Below are 21,165 nucleotides of genomic sequence, written 5' to 3'. Positions count from 1 at the left end.
TTATTATTTTTTTTTGGAATGAATTCCCAATAAAAGAACTACTGAATGATAAACTACAAAAACATTTGAGGCTTTGAGACATATATATATATGTGTATGTGTGTGTGTGTATACATAGATCTTTCCACTCCTACAAATAGTTAAAAAAAAAGTGCCCATTTGTTAGACCCAGCCCTTTTTCGTACTAGGATTACTCATATTCAAAAATCTTTGATAATTTATTTGAATTTGCATATATTATTTGCTATATGATAAAGCTGAACATTTCAAATATTTATCAGCCACTGTATCTTGCCTCTTGCAAATTATCTTATTGTCCTTTGGTGATTATGGCACTGGAATCTTTAGGTTTGTCTTATCAATGTTTGATATTAAGACTATTAATCCTCTCCTTGTCATATTTGTCCTTCTTTTTTCCCAGTTCATGTTCTAATTGTTTTCACTGATTCTGTTGTATTTACTTTTTATGTAGTCAAATCTATCTTGTATTTTCTACTGTGGGTTTTTCCATTGCTTCTAACGTGAGAATACTTTCTTTACTTAAGAGATTTGACAACAATTAACCTCATTGTTTTCCTCAGTCTTTCTCATTTGAATTTTATATTTAATCCTTCCATTCCTATGGAACTTGATAGTGTACAAGTATGGTGGAAATGGTATAAATGGATTTTTTTTTTCCTCCAAGGTAACTACTTGTTCCAATACTGTTGTTGAATATTCAGTTCAATAAACATTCACTGAATTTATATGTGTCTAGCACACATAAATATTCTCAGATTAAATGTGGCATTATTATCTATACCTTTCCATATGATTATACTGATATCTCATCATACTGCTAAATATTTCTAAATATAAGTCTGTTCTAAAATGTGGTCAATTTATAACCTTCTAGTCAAACAATTCCATTTTTAATCTACATTGATGATTATCAACATATGAATAACTGAAGAAAATATAATACTTTTTATGAGTAAAATAAGCATATCTAAAAAGCATAATTAGAAAGAGGCCAAACTTTTCAAGTATAATGAGAATTACCATTTTTCTAAGCTAACACTGTAGCCCAAATGGGAAGAATTAATATCCATAAAATAACCATGGTACAAAACCCTCCCCATCTACTTTAACATAAATCTTACTTGAATATTAAGTCATCCACATCAGTCAAAGTAGCACCTATGCTTTTCAACAGCAGATTGACAGAATGAATTGCAATCATTTCCTGTTTTTCTTTGTCTGACTCTCCACTTCCACTACCCAAGGACAGACTCAAATGCAACTAAAAAAAAAATAATGTTCAATAAATACAAGCTAAAAACAACCAAAAAATTTATATACATAGGAACCAAATCTTTCAGATACAAACAGATGTTGTATATTTCAGTCCTAAAGAAAGCTATTATTTGTTACTCTACACACAACACAGGGTAACTCACTAATATCTGATTTTCATATTTGCTTTTTGATAAAAGACAAAGCAGTCTGTTCCAAAAACAGAGCTATAATTTTATCCAAAGTGTATACGTACCATGGTGTTTATATGGAGGGGGCTCAAAACACTTCACAAAAACAGTATAATCATTTCAAGAAAAGAAACAAGTCAAGTGGCACACAAGTAGTCTATCAGTCAAAATAACAAATAATCATTTATTTTCATCCAACTAAAGTAAATAATTTATGGCAATAATTAACAATAACAATTATAATTATACAATAGTAACAACAACATGACAATTACAGCAACAAACTGTTAAATAAATTTTTAAAAGAGTTAAGTGTTTCAGCTTCCACAGACTCCTTTAACTTAAACATGAGATCTTCACCTTACCATTTAATTTAGTTGTTTCTACTTTGGGCTATCGTCATTACTGCAACAGTGGCAAAGACACAGGCAGAAGGTAATTTTATCTGTACAAATAAAGCAGATGACTCTCCTTTCTGATTCTGCATTTTACCCAACCAATGTGTAGCTCAACAGAAGAGACTTGGGGTAAAACCAGAAAAGCCTGCGTGCTGTTTTTTTTGGTTTGTTTTTGTATTTTTGTTTATTCGATGTCAGAAAATGTGGAGATCCGTGAAAGGTAAGCTTAGGTGGACAGAGTTCCAGCCTTTCCCTTAAGGCAAAGTCACCATGGAATGAGAAAATAACTACTGTTTATGATCTTAATTATTCCATTTCATGACACAATTTCCAAAGTGCATAAAATCATGAATTGGTAATTAACAATCTTTAATACTACCCTAAGATTATAACCCATGAAGTCATTTTATACCTTCCAGAACAACTTTGATAGGAGGCATTCAGTAAATATTTGTGGAAGGTATTATTCAATCTCACATATGATTTTCGCTTAATAATGGAAAAGAAACTGTGTTTAACCTACCACATAAAACGATATCAATTTTAAACTCAACACTCTAAATAGGTCTAATACTACCAACCTAGTATATTAGTTTAAAATAATAATTCAATTCCATTTTATAAATTAATTTATTTAGCTGAATGGATTGGTGGACGCAACTTAAAATAATGCTCTGTAAATAGTTTGGGGGAATGTAAAGGATCATCAATATTTTAAAGAGTTACTTAATTGTAGATATGGCCCATTACACAAGTTCAGAGCGTTATGGTTGATAGCATTTGTGAATTTACTAAGCATTCACCTCTTCCTATAAAACCTAAAAAGAACAACAGAAAGAAAAAAGAAAATGGGTTCATAAAGTACAAAATCAGGCAAGTGAAAGGTATCCAATTTTCCACTCCCTTAGATACAATCAAATTTTGGAAGGGTGAAAAACACCACATCAACAGTATAATACCTACTTCAGCGTTTTCACACTCTGGTTAGGGCGCCCATTATGGCTTTCTGTTTAGACCGTGAGAGTAGTTACAAAGTGCAACCAAAACATTAAATGTTGTGAGCACTTCTTCGCTTAATTAAGAAATGCTTTTGTCAGCTCCTTCCCTGAATAAAGGGGTTATTAATTCAAGACTAGAGAACATGCTCTGATGGTTTCTCTGTGGGAGTTATGGTTGTACATATGTTACAGAAAATTGTCATAATTATTTCAATTAATCAAATAAAATTCCCACCAAATATTTGATACAAGTTATAACCCACATTTTGTATGCAGACCCCTAAAAAATTGTACAATTCTACCTAACTTGCAAAATAATAATTACTACAAACCTTAACAGGAGAAATATGGAAATGTTCAAAGAAACTAAGAACTGACATATCAGTCACTGAAGTCTCCATTAATTCTGTGTTGAGAGCATCAGTATCTTGCTGGATTAACTTCGTCTGAAAAAAAAAATAACACAAGAATGTCTATTTTATTTTTTTTCTCTAAGTAGTTGATGGCTAATTTAGTTAATTAATTAGTTAATTTAATTTTAGTTAGTTAATTTAATTTAGTTTATAATCTTCCCAAGAAGTAAAAATTTTTACCCGTTTTCTTTCCGCTTCTGGGTCAGTTGTTGGGGTAAACAGTGCAATAATAGCTCCTAGAAACCCCTGATCAACTTTCAAGGCCATCTCCTGAATGAGGACCATAAAATACCTACAGAAAAAAATTTTTTAAAAGAATGAAAAAGGGTTTCTATCAAACCTTGTAATTATCAGAGTTAAAACTTTGATTTTTGCATCAAGTCCCAATAAGATCTTACTCCTTCATCTCTTCAAAAGTGTTAAGAAGATGGAAGTATCCTTAAACTGAAATTGTTTCTTTCATTAGAGTGAAGTTTTCACTAGAGGAAATACTTGTATTAATACTCAGCATTTAAATACCCAAATCCCATATTCATCATATTACGAGACAAATACAATTAGATGGTATAGCATGTATTACTCCATTTTTAAAGTCCACAGCAATTGCTCTAAACACTTCGCAAATATATATGTCATTTATGTCACTGGCTATTTTATGCTCTAATTGGAGTTACAAACAGGAAAAGGTGGTTAAGGAATTTTACACTTTAAAATTATAGAGGGGCTATATTTACTTGAAAATTACTTGACCAAAGATGGACTGATATGCTCAGGTAGAAAATAATTTTTATATGGAAGTCATCCTCACAAGAGTGGAATTTATTTTCAAAGTAGATTCTCATTTTAAATTCCTTTATATAAACACAGGTATCTACTTACTTGAACTGTAATACTTTACTGTACTCATTAAATCTTGTGATGACACTCACATCAATGAAAGGTTTGGGCTCTAAAAGGAAGAAAGACAACGAGAAAAAAACAGTCAAGCTTTATACTGGATCAAAAAAAAGTCAGCCGGGGGGTGTGGGGGTCCTGGGTGACTCAGTCAGTTAAGCATCCAACTTTGGCTCAGGTCATGATCTTGTAGTTCAGAAGTTCGGGCCCCACAACGGCTTTGGGCTGACAGCTCAGAGCTTGGAGCTTCCCTTGAGTTCTGTGTGTCCCTATCTCTCTGCCCCTCCCCAGCTTGTGCTCTGTCTCTGTCTCTCTCTCAAAAATCAATAAACATTTAAAAAAAAATTTTAAGGGGCGCCTGGGTGGCTCAGTCGGTTAAGTGTCCCACCTTCAGCTCAGGTCATGATCTCACAGTTTGTGAGTTTGAAGCCGCATTGGGCTCTGTGCTGACAGCTCAGAGCCTGGAGCCTGCTTTGGAATCTGTGTCTCCCTCTCTCTGCCCATCCCCTGCTCATGCTCTGTCTCTCTCTCTCTCTCAAAAATAAACATTAAAAAAAGTTTTTTTTTAATTTATAAAAAGGCTATTTAACTTTTAAAATAAACTGTCTCCACTTCTTTTCTTTTCTTTTTTTTTTTTACCTGAATCCAAAGCAATAGATTTTGGAGGGGCCACAGGATGAAATACAACAGGAAACATTGTACCTGGTAACTGACTATCAACCTAAAAAAAAAAAAAAAAAAGAAGAAGAAGAAAGAAAACTCAGCAAGGTTGGAAATAATGTAAACTTTTAGTTTTTGAGATAATATTATAGATGCTGCTAATTTCATCACAATTAAGTGTCTGCATTGTGTATGTGGTGCTATTAGAAGTTTTACTTTATCTAAAATTCTTACATATCTCAGCAAGGGCAACCTTTTACATAAAGGAATATGTAATACCCTCCTAACTACATTAACACTGTGCAGCATACACACTATTAATCAAAATGTTTGTGCCTATGGATCATGTGAGATTTCAATAGCTTATAATTTAAATAAAATGTAACTGGAGACTAAATATGAAATTAGATAGGTAGAAAGAAGAAAAAAAATTAAAATGTCCTAAATCATTTTTAGGAGTTAAAAGAAAGAGAGTGAGGGAGGCAAGAAGGGAGCAAGCCAGCAAGAAGACAAAAGCATTCTCCAATAAAGCCCAGCTCAGCCCTGTGTAGACTGACAAAAGAAAATCTAATTTGGGGGTCCCATGACAAAATCAGAGGAGTATTTAAAAAATAACAATTTCAGTGCAAGAAAACACTCTTGCAGGCTAAGTGATGAAATTAAATGGTCTCAATAGTCACAATGTCTTTGGACTTGGATGCTAAGTATAGAGAATCCACAGAATATGTGGGAGAAGGGGAATAAAGATGCAAACAGAAAGCAAAATACTATTTACAACGTATGCTAGAGCCTTGCAGAAAAAAACTTTATCCCCAAGTTTCCCAAAGTGATTAGATGTATTTATTGAATCGATAATAACAATGTTACCTGAAGCCAATACAACCTGGCCCTTAAACTTCTCTGGTGAGGAGACTGCTTAAATTCAATCTGAATCCCTGATAAAAAATCTCGCTTTATCGGGCACTGAACAGGGAAGCGCATTTCCATGGGAACTTTATCAAAATTGACCTGGGAAAAAAGCACATATGGGTACGATGAGTTGTTATTAGCAGTGTAGCCCATCTTAAATATCCCTTTACTCACAATCTGAAAGGGAAAAGCATTTTAATGTGTATGTCTCACCAAAAGATCTGCCTTAAGGTCATCTACAGTTGGGATCATTGAAGCAGAATCATTACTTTTCCATCAAAGTTATGAGGAAAACAAGAAAACAACTGGGAAATTTTTCAATTAATTAAACTGCAGTTGAAGGAAATAAACCATGCTTTATATTGTTTAAAAACCTCAATAGTAGGGGCGCCTGGGTGGCTCAGTCGGTTAAGCGTCCGACTTCGGCTCAGGTCATGATTTCACAGTTTGTGGTTCAAGCCCTGCGTCGGGCTCTGTGCTGACAGCTCAGAGCCTGGAGCCTGCTTCAGATTCTGTGCCTCCCTCTCTGCCCCTCCCCTGCTCATGCTCTGTCTCTGTCTCAAAAATAAAAAAAATAACTTAAAAAAAAATTTTTTTTAACGTTTATTTATTTTTGAGACAGAGAGAGAGCACGAACAGGGGAGGGTCAGAGAGAGGGAGACACAGAATCTGAAACAGGCTCCAGGCTCTGAGCTGTCAGCACAGAGCCCAACGCGGGGCTCGAACTCACGGACCGCAAAATCATGACCTGAGCCAAAGTCGGCCGCTTAACCGACTGAGCCATCCAGGTACCCCCCAAAAAAATAACATTTAAAAAATAAAAAAAAATTTTTTTTAATTAAAAAGAATTAAAAAATACAAAATAAAAACCTCAATAGTAATGAATAAAGGTAACTCTTAAATTTTGTTTTAGCAAAGTTAAACAATGAATAGTGAATAGCTTATTTAGGTCTGCCAATTTGTTTTCATTTGAGCATGGCCAACATTTATGGGGATGAGAGTAGGGGTGGGGAGCATATCTGATAGCCAATGCAAACCCAACCATTAGATATCAAAGACAAAGAGTAACCAAAACTGTGGGACTGAACCACAGCAAATGAGAAATGGCAGTCAAGCTTCTTGGATCTTCTTGGAACAAAAGTGGCCTTCAGCTGCAATACTGGCCTGCACAGAGTACACCTGCATTCATGATGTCCACCCATGTCCAACAATCTTTTACATTAATGAATCTAACTGAATAGATTTTCCATAGGTTTTTCACTACTGAAATATATAATTTTGCACAGACTTTATTTACCAATTATACTAGTATCATTAAAGATGTACCAAGAAGTTCCAATACGCAATATTAATTTCTGCATAATCTTACTGAAAACAAGTTCCATGAAACTGTCTTGTGAACAGAAGAAACTATAAAAATACAGGAGAGAAACATATTTAAATGTTTTACAGTATATGATTTAATAATGTATTTTAATTTAAAATGTACTCATATTAGTCATGCCAATCCTATTAATAAATGAGTTTATTTACTAATCAATAGTTTCTGTACACATTTTACTTGGACAGTAAATTCTCCTTTCTTACTATCCACCAACAAAATACATATATAAAAAAAAAACAAAAAAATTTTTGGTATACCTCAAAATTATTATCTAGTTTAATCCATCCATGGTCTCTGGATACTTGGTATTTTTTATACGACTGTTCCAGCAACATTATCTGCTTTTGACTAAAAGGCTTCCATTTCTGTTTTGGTTTCATCTCCCAAACAACACCAGAACTAAAACAATTCACAAAGAAAATTAAATTAGGAGTACATATTAGATTTGCTAGAATTGTTATTCAACTTTAAATTATTGCAACTATCAATCTCCAATGAAAATTATGTTTATGCAAGAGATTTTTTTTAAATACCAAAATATACCTGTGGTAGAAAAGTACATGAGGAAAAGGGGTAGGGGAAAAAGTTATTCTATCATACACTGACATCAATCAATCAAAGGACTCACAAACTTTTTTGGTAAGGAGCCATATAGTAAATATCTTAGGCTTTGTGGCTGAGATAAAATTGAGGTTATTATTTAAGTGCTTAGATAACAAGAGAGAGAAAAAAAACTTCCACAAATTTTTCTAATTGATGAAATTCAAAATATAAAAACAATTGAGTATACATTTTAAAAACACAAATTTATTAATGAGAAAAAAGATTTTTAAATTTTTTATTACTTGTTTTTCATTAAAGTATAATTGCCATAAAACATATTAATTGAAATAAAACATAAAAAATAATTTAATATTTGAGTATATTGTAAAATGATCATCACAATAAATCTAGTTACTATCTGTCACCACACGTACTTGCAAAAAAATTTTTTTTTACAGTTGTTTCTCAGGGGTGACAACTTAATGCTTCACTTAATTAGGGCTCAAAGTCAGTATTCATAGAGGCTAATTCTTTAGTCACTTCACACTCAGCACTGGCTACTTGACTGTACAGTAACAGCAGTATTAGAAGTATCTAGTGACTCAAGAGCCAAAGAAAACGAGTCAAAATCATTTGTCTTATTTTTAGTTGACTACTGATGTTGTTGTAAAAGTCCTTAGTTGTTCAAGCAACTGTTCTCCCAAAATGACTAATGGTCCTAAGCTTATTTACTCCGGACACATTTCTTCAGGGTTACATTCAGATAATTCAATTAACTTACCACTAATAAAAGGCATTCCTTGCATGGCTAACAAATGAGTCATTCAGAAACTAACTTTGTTGCACCCTCATTTTTGGTTTTTTATTTTTGTGAAGAAATTATGCTAAGAGATAAATCAGTCAGTCAGAGAAAGACAAAAACCAAATGATTTCACTCATCTGTGGAGTTTAAGAAACAAAACAGATGAATGTGGGGGAAGGGGAAAGAAAAGAGAGGGAAGCAAATCTTAAGAGACTCTTAAGGAGAGAGAACAAACTAAGGGCTGCTGGAAGGAGGTGGGTAGAGGGATGGGCTAGATGGGTGATGCGTATTAAGGAGGGCACTTGTAATGAGCACTGGGGGCTATACGTAAGTGATGAATCACTAAATTCTACTCCTGAAACCAATATTATACTGTATGTTAACTAGAATTTAAATAAAAACTTGAAATCAAAAATACATACATACACACATACATACACATATACATAAATGAAATTTTGCTGTGATGAGATATTTTGTCTTAAATTTTCTAATCTTTCTGGCCATTCCTTTCCTGTGAGGTAGGCATATTGTGATAAGTGCTTATTTGGAAATGTCAATATATCGCATATTCTTTTAGCACAGGTATAGGCTCATTACATAATAAAATAATGCTTTGCCATTTCATTCAATAACTCTGCCCTGTAAGAGAGACATTCAAAGTCCACTTTTCTCTACTTCTTTTGACATGGTGAGCATGCATTAGTAATAAAAAATAAGTAAAAGTTGCAGTATAGCTATACGTGTGGCACTCATACACTCTCAAGTTATTTGTCCTTTGTTGTGTGCTAAGCAGTAGCACAAAAGCAGCCACAGACATGTAAAAGAATAAGCCAGACTGCGTTCTAATAAACTTTACTTAGGGGCAACAAACTTTGAATTTCATATCATTTTCATTGTGTTACAAAATACTATTTCCTTTCAAATTTTTCTAACCTAAATTGTAAAAAATTCTTGACCAAGGTCTGTAAAATAAATAAATAAATAAATAAAAATAAAAACAAGCCACCAGCTAGATTTGGCTGATAGGCCATACTTGGTTGATCCCTGATTACAGAATTTTGCATAATGATAAAATAAAGCCCCATATTATTTCAGCTTACCTAGCTTGTTGGTATTAATCAATGATACCGTTAACAACGTCCTCACTGTATCATGTATTAGAGAACACCAGTCGATGAAGGTAATGAATAAAGTATCTACTATAAATTATATAATCCAACACTGATTCATTATAAAAACTCTTCAACAAATTAGGAAGAGAGGAGAACTTCCTCAACTTGATAAGGAACATCAACAAAAAACCTACAGTTAACATCATACTTAATGGTGAGAAACTAGATGCTTTCTTGCCAAGATCAGAAACAAATCAAGGACATCTACTCTCACCACTCCTTCCTATTCAACACTGGGAAATCCTAGATAATGCAATTAAGTCAAGAAAATAAAAGGTACACAGATTAGGAAAGATGGTGAAACAAAGCTGCCTTTGTTCTCAGATGACATGTCTATGTAGAAAATCCCAAAGATGCAACCAAAAAATTCCTGCAACTAATGTTTCAAGATACAGAGTTAATATACAAAAGTCAATTGTTTTCTTATATACTTGCAATGAATAATTGAAATTTGAAATTAAAAACACAATAACCTTTACAATGGCAACAAAGAAATGAAACACTTAGATATAAACAGAATCTAACAAATTTGTGTGAAGTCTGTAGACTCATGTATGAGGAAGACAAAAGTTTGATGAAAGAGGGTGAAGATCTGAATAAATAAAAGGATCTCTGTACATGGATATGAAGACTCAATAATGTCAAGACATCAGTTCTTTCCATGTTGATCTATAAATGCAATCCCAACCAGTGTCCCAGCTAACTGAGATACTAATTCTAAAGTTTATATGGAAAGGCAAAAGACTCAGAACAGCCAAAACAATATAGAAGAAGAAAAAAGCTGGAGGATGGAGACTACGTGACCTCAAGATTACCACAAAACTACAGACCTCAAGACAGTGTGGTATGGGTGAAAGAACTGACAAACAGATCAAGAAAACAGACGGTCCAGAAATAGACCCTAACACAGATAGTCGGCTAGTTTTTGAAAAGGAGCAAAAACAATTCAATGGAAAAAGGACAATCTTTTCAACAGTGACAGAACTGGACACCCACATGTGAAAGAAAGAAAGAAAGAAGGAGAGAAAGAAAGAAAGAAAGAAAGACAGAAAGAAAGAAGGAAAAAGAAAGAAAAGAAAAAAAAAGAAAGTAAAGAAAAAAAAGAAAGACAGAAAGAAAGACAAAAAGAAAGAAAGAAAGAAAGAAAGAAAGAAAGAAAGAAAGAAAGAAAAAAAGAAAGAAAGAAATCTAGCCACAGAGCTTACACATTTCACAAAAACTAACTGAAAATGTATACAAACCTAAACATCAAACACAAAACTATAAAATCCAGAAAATAACATAGGAGAAAATGTAAGTAACTTTGCACTTGGTGATGACTTTTAAGATACAACACCGAAAGCGCAACTCATGAACCAAAGAATTCATGTTGGATCTCCTTCCTATGAAAGACAGTGTTAAAAGAATGAAAAGACAGGCAGAAACTGGAAGAAAATATCTGCAAAACACATATATGATAAAAGGCTGGCATCTAAAATATACGAGGAACTCTTAAAATTCAATGGTAAGGCCATGAAAAATTACAAAATGGGAAAAAGACCTGAATTTCACCACAGAAGATATTCTGATGGCAAATAAACATTTGAAAATGCTCAACAGCATATGTAATTAACAAATTGCAAATTAAAATAACAATGACATATCACTACATCCTATAAGAATGGCCAAAATCCAGAACACTGACAACAAATACTGGCATGGGTGTGGAACAATGAATGCTCATTCATTCATTCATTCCTGGTGGAAATGCAAAATGGCGCAGCCAGTTTGCAAGACAATTTGGCAACTGCTTACAAAACTAAACTAATCCTACCAAATAATCCAGCAATCACGCTTCTTGATACTTAACCCAAATGACTTAAAAACTTATGTCTACACAAAAAACTACCTATGAATGTTTATAGCAGCTTCATTCATAAATGCCAAAAGTTGGAAGCAACGAAGATGTCTTTCAAAAGGTGAATAAACTGTGGTACACCCAAACATGGGATATTATTCAGTGATTTAAAAAAATGAGTTATCGAGCCACAAAAAGACATGAAGAAACCTAAAAAAAAAAATGTCACTAAGTGAAAGAGGCCTATCTGAAAAGCCTACATAACCGTATGATTCCAGTGATAATGACATTCTGGAAGAGGCAAAAACTTCAGAGACAGTAAAAAGACCAGTGATTTCCAGAGGTTCAGGGGATGAATAGGCAGAAAGAGAGAAAGGGATGAATAGGCAGTTACAGGGGATTTTTACAGTAGTGAAACTATTCTATATGACACTGTAATGACAGATATGTGTTACTCATTTGCCAAAACCCATAGAATTATAACACGAAGAGCAAACTCTAACTTAAACAATACCAACACTGGACTTTAAATAATAATAACAATAACAATAATAATAATAATAATGTATTAACATTAGTTTATCAATAGTAAAAAATGTACCACACTATTTCAAGATGTTAATAATAGGGGAAAATGCAGGGTATACAGGAACTCTGTACAGTCAATTTTTCTGTACACCTAAAACTGTTCAAAAGAATAAAAGTCTATTGATTAAAATTACATAACTGATTTACTTTTCCTCAGTACATATCTCTATTGAATGTGTATTAAATGTACAGTGTATCATAACAAAGATAATCAAGTTCTTTTAGGTGAATTTTTAAAAGTCCTGATAAAAGCCAATCTGATACAATATAATAGTATATACAATATTAAAGTAAAAATAAGTTAATCAAAGAACAGCAGAGTGGAAAAACTGAATTTATACGACTTAAAAATGATTTTTATATTAGGTTAAAAATACTATACGATACTGAAATGTATAACCAAGAGAATACATTACTCAAACATATACAAATATAGTAATATTATATTAGTGGCATGTATACCATTTATAGAATCCTTTATCTGTCAGGTGTTGTGTAAAGTACATTATATACATGACCTCTTAATTTTTAATTAGTTTTTATTTTTACTTCACTAAACACATGATTATTGATAAGTGCTATGAGGGTTATACATGGTAACATGTTAACCATTCCACCCAACAGCCTCCAAGAAAAGAAGGAGTCTTTTACCAAAGTCAGTGCAATTAAAAAAAAAAACTAAATAAATTCGAATATTTTCCCTATACAGATACAAGCAGAGTCAGAGAAAATAACTGGTTCCATCACTATTAAAAAGGTCTAAGTAACCGCCCATTAAAGATTATGGACCCACGTCAAAGACTGCCTTCTCTGTGAACGTTTTTTCCGGTTTATCTGACCCATTGTTGTTGGCTTCCCTAACCCATGCCAGTACAGTAGGAGCAAAGACATTATCTTAGTCATCTTTCTATATTAGAGCATTTTCAACTAGCAGTGAAAAAAACTGTTCAAAAGTTATGCTGAAAGAATATATAGTATATCCAAATACAGAATATATTTATTCTCATTAAGCTTGATACTATGAGCTCAATGCTTCTGAAAGACTTCTGATGCCTTATCTTCCTTCTTCCCTACCTGGTTATCCCAATATATGAAACTTCCTGCTTGTTTTCATTGTTAACCAGTGAAAGCCCAAGACTGTGGAGAGAAAAGGTTATTTCATGATCGGCCTGCTCCATTTCTTCTGCCTGCAGTGCTTTGGAAACCAAGGCAACATCATCAGTGAAAAGCAACACTCGCTGACGCCCATCCAGGAATGATACCCAGTGTATCTGGATATTTGCATCATATGGAAACTGTCCACATTCATCCTGGGGAAAAATAGATTTAATATTAAACTCATAAGCAGCAAGTTGTCATTACATAAAGTTAAACTACAGTCACATTTAGAAAAGTTTCACAAGTATGTCTATAAATTGAAAACCATCAAAATGACATAAATTAAAGTTAAAACCTATTTTAAAACATAACTCACTGACTTTTTCAAACAATAACAAACATTAATAGCGCTTAATTTTTTTTTGTACCCTAGGTTTGACTGCTCAAAGGGCACTTGGCAGGAACAAGAGTTTCCTACAATGGCACTGGTGCGATAAGCTGCTTACTTGTCTCCAAGATGGAGAACAGAATGGTTCCTATATTTATTAGAATAGTAACCTCAGATAAAACTAACCTACTTATTTTTATGTTTTAATAACTTATAACACTGCAAATATTTATAACAGTGATTATATAGTGACTACATAAATAGTGATTATATAAATCACACTATTCAACAATAAAACTATGGTTTGTTACTCATATTATTTCACAAAGCCTTCTTGGCTAAGGGTCTCACATGGCCCTTAAAAATATAAGATTTGATTTGGTCAGTGTTTTCAGAGACTTAAATAATTATTCCCCTTCATTCTGGACTTAATATAAATATAACAGTCATTTCAACAAGCGTGACAAGTACCTACTATGTGCTTTCCATCTCATGCTTTCTTGCAAAAAAAGTGCAAATGGATAAAGGATTTACCAAAAGGATAGGTATAGATGAGTTCTGTTGCTGTTTAAAATCAAGTACTTTTTAAAAACTCCACTATAGTTGACACAGGATGTTTCATTAGTTTTAAGCATAAAAAATAATGTTCAACAGCTTCTATACGTTATCCTATGTTCACCACAAGAATAGCTACTATCTGTCACCATTCAACACTACTGAAATACCAATGACTATATTCCCTATGCTGTACCTGTCAGCCCTGTGACTTACTCATTCCATAAATGGAAGTCTGTACCTCCCACTCCCCTTCACCCATTTCACCCACTGCTCCCTGCCTACCTCAACCTCTGGCAAGCACCAGTTTGTTCTCTATATTGATGGGTCTGTTTCTGTTTTTTTGTTTGTTTACTGTTTAATTAGGTTTATTTGTTTTTCAGAAAGAGAGCATGAGTGGGAGAGGGGCAGAGAGAGAAAGAGACAGAGAATCTAAAGCAGGCTCCAGGCTCCGAGCTGTCAGCACAGAGCCCAATGCAGGGCTTGAACCCAAGAACCATGAGATCATGACCTGAGCTGAAGTAGGACGCTTAACCGACTGAGCAACCCAGGCGTCCTTGTTTGTTTTTTAGATTCCAATGTAAGTGAAATCACATGGTTGTTTTGTTTTTCTCTGTCTGACTTACTTCACATAGCATAATACCCTCAAGGTTTTTCCATGTTATTACTAATGACAAGAACTCATTATTTTTAAGGCTGAGCAATACTCTATGATACATATACATATATGTATGTATATCACATTCTGTTCTTTTAAATCTCTCAGTGGGGGGCATCTAAGTGGCTCAGTAGTTAAGTGTCTGCTTCAGCTCAGGTCATGATCTCACTGTTCTGGAGATCCAGCCCTGATCTAGCCCAACACAGGGCTGCAGAGCTGGATGGAGCCTGCTTGGGATTCTCTCTCTCTCTGCCACTCCCCTGCTCATATGCACGTGAGCATGTTCTCTCTCCCTCAAAATAAATAAACTTAAAACAATTTTTAAACATTTAAAAAAATCTTTCAGTGGACTCAAGCCAGGAGAATTAAGAATAGGTAAATATGCAGGTATTATTTTATATAAAATAATTCTATATATAAAAATAACCTTATGTATATCCAAGATTTTATATACATATAAAATAATGCCTGGCAGATTTAGAACAATAATTCTTGGCAAATATACAACATATATTTTCAGCGTTTAAAACTACCTGTTATATCATTATATAATGGCATCATCCAAGCCAAATGACAGGATAAGGACAAGACATCTACTGATGTACACAGGCTATTTGCATATCTTGGCTACTATAAATACTGTCGCAATAAACAGGGGTGCATATACCTTTTCAAATTATTGTTTTATTTTCTTTGTGTAAATACCCAGAAGTAGAAAAATTGGATCCTGTGGTACTTCCATTTTTAGTTTTTTGAGGAACCTCCATACTGTTTTCCCAGTGGCTACACTAATTTATATTCCCACCAACAGTGCATAAGTGTTCTTTTTTCTCCACATCCTCGCCAACATACTGCTTTTTAAAAATTTATTGCTTTTAACATAGGTCAAAGTAGCCTGCTCAGTTTTTAAAATTCTAATATGTAATCAAATTTTGCAAATGTTCCTTAAATACCTATTAAGAAGGTGAATTCTCTCTGTAAAGTACAAAATTTGGTATGTGTCTTGGTTCAATCTTAGTTATTATGGAAATACTCTCTAATCATATTTAGTTTTCATCTATTTGGTCTGTTAAGAATTAAATGAGGTGTGTTAAAATATCCTCTGGTAATTGTGTTTTGGTCGACTTCCAGCATTTTAAGTTTTATATTTTTGATATGATGTTATTCTTTGCATGAAAGTTTATGGCTATCATGCCTTTTTTGTCATAACATCATATTCTATTTAAAGGTTTCTGCTTTGAATTATAGTTGTTCAGAAATTAATATCAACAACTTCACTTTCTTTTTACTTCTGTCTGCCTGCTGTATCTTTACTGCCTCTTTATGCTTGTAACTTACACTTCCTTAGTTTTCCCTCCCTTACTCTAAAGGTAAAATTTTCTTTATGTTCTTTTTCTCATTTTAAAATTCTTTTATCAAAGATTTTAGATCTACAAATTGACAAGTTTTTTTAAAAAAACAAAATCTTTAATCTATGTTTCTCTAATTAAAATTTATGATTAAATGATGTATTTATAGAATGAGCAGAATATATTCTGCTTCCCTACTCTGCTTTCACTTCATTTTGTTGTCTCTTTTTATTTCACCATTCATTCTTCTATTTCATAGCTGCCATCACTTTATAACTTAACTGAGGATGTGAGGAAATTTTCTTGTGGTCCTCTTACAGTAAAAAATTTTTCAGAGGTATAATGACCTCTGATTCTACAGAATAATGCTACATTTTTCTCCCAAACTATTTTTTTCATAAACCCCATGTTGTTGTTGTTGTTGTTGTTGTTGTTTCCTATTCATTCATACTTAATAAGGAAAGATCTGTTCAGACCTAAGGGTTAACCAATAATGTGTGGATTTCCTTTGAACTCCCTCTTCACGTCCACTGGGGCCTGAGCAGATCTCCCTTCCCAAACGAACCTAGCAGACCCAGGAATGAGCAACTGCCTTGCTTCCAACTCAATTTCCAGAATCTGGCAGATTATGTGCTATTTTTCCTACGGCCTGGTTCTCTAACACCAAACAGAAGAGAAACATTCAAAACTACAACCCCTGTATACACCATTCCCAGATGCTTTCTGAATGTGCCTCAGTATACAAACCTGAATATCCTCCTCCAGAAGGTCCTTCCCATGTTCTCTCTAGTGTCCATACACTACGTTGGGGCATTGCAGTTGCTGAACAGCATTAAATGTGAGGAGAAGAGAAGTAATACCAGCAAAGCACAGAAACCTCTGGCAAAGCTCCCATGCCTCTGAGCCAGGGAGCTAAGAGTATCAGGGAAGTGAAGCCTCGGTACCACTCATAAACCTTTTGTTTCGCTCTTACAAAAAGTAAAACACAAGCAACCAGTAGAGCTCCATCAAATTGTCATGATGGAAATTATTGCAAGAATCTAGTAACAGAGGAACTATCATTCTGATTTTTCAAAAGTGGGTAAGTCTTTATCTCTTTTGTGGGTATTTCAGAGGAATTATGGGAGAGGATAATCGAGTCACTGTTGGCCAATTACCATTTTAAAGCAAAAGTCAAGAAACCTTTTTTAACAAATGGCATTATCAGACAAAAGAGTAGGACACTGTTATGAACTTTTCAGGATAGAACATATTACTACAGAAACTAGATGATCTATATCATTAATGCAGGAGCCAATTCCTACATTAGAGAAAGGCCGGTATATGAATTCTTAAGAGCTTCTCAAAGTCTAAGACTCTCAGAATAACATATATGATTAAATTAGTTGCCTAAATACTGTTTCAATAAATATTTCATTAAATTTTTCATATGGGATAATTTGCATACTGTCAGATTCCTATGGCCTTAGGGCGACTCAGTGGCTCAGTCAGTTAGGTGTCCCACTCTTGATTTCAGCTCAGGTCATGAGCTCACAGTTGTGAGAATGAGCCCCACGTTAGGCTCCACGCTGAGTGTGGAGCCTGGTTGGGACTCTCTCTCTCCTTATCTCTCTGCCCCTCCCTGGCTCACTCTCTCTCAAAATAAATATACATTAAAAAATAAAACTAAAAAAACAACATGGCCTTGATTGGGAAAACATGCCTAAAAACTTCACAGTCAACAGTGGTAAGCATATGTTCAAAATGAAATTGTTTTCACCTAGCTTTAAAGTTGCTTCCTTTAAAGCTTAAATGTATATTATTAACTGAAAGAAACCAATTTGAGAAAGCTTAAATGTATATTATTAACTGAAGGAAACCAATACTATATCATTCCAACTATATTACATTCTGGAAAAGGCAAAACTATGGACACAATAAAGTGATGAGTGCTTGCCAGGTGGGAAGGGTGAGTGGACTGGCAGGCCACAGCAGATTTTTAGGGCAGAGAAAATACTCTATATGATAGTATAATACTGGATATATGTCATCACATAATTGTTCAAACCCACAGAATGTACAAGAGAGAACCGTAACATAAACTAAGGACTCTGGATGATTATGGTATGTCAGTGTAAATTCATTTTTGGTAAATTATCAACTATTTTGATGAGTGGTGTTGATAAAGGGTAAGGCTCTGTATGTGTGGAGTCAGGGTATATGGAAAGTATATGTATATCTCTCTCACTGTTGTAAAATTAAAACTGCTCTAAAAAATAAAGTCTTAAAATTTTTTTTAAAATAAAGTTGCTTTCTTTAAAAAAAACAAAAGGCACATTAGAGGGTACTTGAATGGTCTTTACCGGGCAAGATGAAGCAGGACTATTTTTTACATTGTAAACACATTATTTTGACTAATCTAAAATACTGGTATGAACTACTTGCAATCTAAAGTCCAAAAGCAACTTATTTTGATAACGCTTCCAGGGGCGCCTGGGTGGCTCAGTCCGACTTCGACTCAGGGCATGATCTCACTGTTCGTGGGCTCGAGCCCCATATCGGGCTCTGTGCTGACAGCTCGGAGCCTGGACCCTGCCTCAGACTCTGTGTCTCCCTCTCACTCTGCTCCTCCCCCACTCATGCTCTGTGTCTCTCTCTCAAAAATAAATAAACATTAAAAAAAATTTTTTTTTAAAAAGGGAAAATCCTTCCATCTGATCTTTCATTCAGTAAGGACAAAGAGGACTGTGTGAAGCTAGCTTGCCTGCTTCCTTTGCCATCAGGCAGCTCATACAGCACCCATTCACATCAAATGATACCTTTAACAGACTGTGCTCCCCAGTATTTGCTGCATACGTCCATGTAAGCTGTCTGGTACCAGTAGGATCCGCCCAGGCAAAAAGTCGAGCTTGTCCTGGCAGCAAGTGCACTTCTTCCTGTGAGCCACTGAAACACAACAGCCAGAGGGAAGATTAAAATATCCAAGCCTTGAGACACCCAGACCTGTGGTTTACAGAGAGGGGACTGGGCAGAAAAATCTTATAAAATCGCCTTCGTTAATCAACAGAACCCTGCCTAACAATAAGTACCCTAAAATGTCCAACAAACTAATGATTTTAAAGCTTGAGGGAGTGGAATTTGCCTTTCTGAAGCTGCAGTACCCTCCAAATTGATCCAGGCAATATAAAAGCAATGGAATTCATTAAGGTAGACAGATTGGTACATCCGAGTCCACCTGTAGGAAAAAGCTATAAATAGTAAGTTCTTTGGCAGCAGCAGAACTCCACTCAGTGCTTAAATTTAAGTTTTTTAATCACACACAATTAGATAATAAACATGAGTCTCAGGAAAAAAGAAATTAGGTCCATACTGTTGCTACTCAAAGTGATCTGTGGATAAGCAGCATCAACATCAACTGGAGCTTCCTGAAAGTGCAAAATCCTGGGCCCCGCCTAAAACCTACTAAATCAGAATCTGTACTTTAACAATGTTTAAGAAGTGTTAGTCCATATCACAAAAAACTTTCCAGAGAACTAAAAAGAAAAAAAAAAATTAACCCAATTAGGTTTCAATCCCATTCTGTGCTTTTAGATCTCTCAGTGAGGGGTGGGAGTGAGTAGCTCAGTAGTTAAGGGTCAGGTTCTTGGTTTTAGTTCAGGTCATGATCTCACTGTTCTGGAGATCCAGCCCTGATCCAGCCAGCCCCGCACAGGGCTGTAGAGCTCAATGGAGCCTGCTTGGGATTCTCTCTCTCTCTCTCTCTCTCTCTCTCTCTGCCCCTCTCCTGCTTGTGTGCACATGCATGTGTTTTAAAAATTTTTTTTTTAAATTAAAAAAATTCTCTCAGTGGATTCAAGCCAGAAGACTTAAAAATAGGTAAATCTGGGGGCGCTTGGGTGGCTCAGTCAGTTAAGCGTCAGCTCAGGTCATGATCTCACGGTTCATGACTTCAAGCCCTGCTTCGGACTCTGTGCTGACAGCTCAGAGCCTGGAGCCTGCTTCAGATTTTGGGTCTCCCTCTCTCTCTGCCCCTGCCCTGCTGACTCTGTCTCTCTCAAAAAGTGAATAAACATTAAAAAAATATATTAAAAAAAAAAGAATACGTAAATCTGCAAGGCATTATTTTATATAAAATAAATCTCTATATAAAAATAACCTTTATGTATATACAAGATTTTATACATATATAAAATAATGCCTTGCAGATTTATAGCAATAATTCCTGACAAATATACAACATACATTGTCAGGGTGTAAAACTATCTGTTATATCATTATATAACGGCATCATCCAAACCAAATGACAGGACAAGCAAGATCAACAAAATTCCTATCATCCCACACTTATACTCAACACCACTATCTACTTATTGTCCTCTCATTTAATCTACCACCTCTATTGGGAACAAAAGCGAACAAACAACAACAACAAAGCATTACCAGATTACAAAAGAATAATAATGCTCAAAGAGGTTCACAGTTCCTCATATGCAATTCTGAAATTGTAAAAGCTCTTATCAGTTTGGTGTCAAAAGTCATTTGGCTAAAAAAATGGCTATGAATTGATGCGAGACTATTAATTTTTATTTATCCCACTTGGTATGAATATTTATAAGTTTTGCTGCAGGAATATTTTTTTTTAATACGAAATTTATTGTCAAATTGGTTTCCATACAACACCCATTGCTCATCCCAACAGGTGCAGGAATATTAATGTATTGGACTACAGAGAACTGCTCCACACCTGCTGGGGGTATTATAATAAACAGCATGTGTTCCACATTACCTTTCTAAAATCAGAAAACGTGTGGAATGTGAAACTCATCTACACTCCAAGTGTTTCCCAGAAAAGACTGTGGGCCAGTAAAAAGCAAACGAGATTTTCCATGTAGCTTTTTTTTCATACCTCTGTTTGTAGGTGAGGACGTCCTGTGGCGTGTGGTTTATTATTAGAGCAGGCGCAGATCCTTCATGGTAATCAGAAAACGTTATGACAGTTGAATGTTCAGCAGTGTTTACATCCACCAAGATACCTCCATTCTATTGCAGAAAAAAAACTTGTTTGAAGTAT

General features: G+C 34.5%; 1 protein-coding gene across 5 annotated transcripts in view; it reads right to left on the bottom strand.

Annotated features, from left to right (window-relative positions):
- VPS13C (vacuolar protein sorting 13 homolog C) overlaps nucleotides 1-21,165 on the bottom strand; it is a 202,233-nt gene that overhangs the window by 22,908 nt on the left and 158,160 nt on the right. For all 5 annotated transcript variants that reach the window (XR_006704645.1, XM_045449539.1, XM_045449540.1 and 2 more), the window contains 10 exons: nucleotides 21,001-21,134; nucleotides 18,914-19,040; nucleotides 13,142-13,377; nucleotides 7,380-7,521; nucleotides 5,697-5,837; nucleotides 4,809-4,890; nucleotides 4,155-4,224; nucleotides 3,456-3,567; nucleotides 3,195-3,308; nucleotides 1,143-1,282 (listed from right to left, as the gene is read on the bottom strand). Coding sequence is in view for 4 of the 5 variants with exons in the window: in XM_045449539.1 (XP_045305495.1) it covers nucleotides 1,143-1,282; nucleotides 3,195-3,308; nucleotides 3,456-3,567; nucleotides 4,155-4,224; nucleotides 4,809-4,890; nucleotides 5,697-5,837; nucleotides 7,380-7,521; nucleotides 13,142-13,377; nucleotides 18,914-19,040; nucleotides 21,001-21,134 (1,298 nt within the window). In the remaining variant the exon portion in view is untranslated. The remainder of the gene's footprint in view (nucleotides 1-1,142; nucleotides 1,283-3,194; nucleotides 3,309-3,455; nucleotides 3,568-4,154; nucleotides 4,225-4,808; nucleotides 4,891-5,696; nucleotides 5,838-7,379; nucleotides 7,522-13,141; nucleotides 13,378-18,913; nucleotides 19,041-21,000; nucleotides 21,135-21,165) is intronic.

The sequence above is a fragment of the Leopardus geoffroyi genome, chromosome B3, assembly GCF_018350155.1.
Source record: "Leopardus geoffroyi isolate Oge1 chromosome B3, O.geoffroyi_Oge1_pat1.0, whole genome shotgun sequence".
NCBI classification, from domain to species: Eukaryota; Metazoa; Chordata; class Mammalia; order Carnivora; family Felidae; genus Leopardus; species Leopardus geoffroyi.
This window is presented reverse-complemented; position numbering and strand designations above follow the sequence as displayed.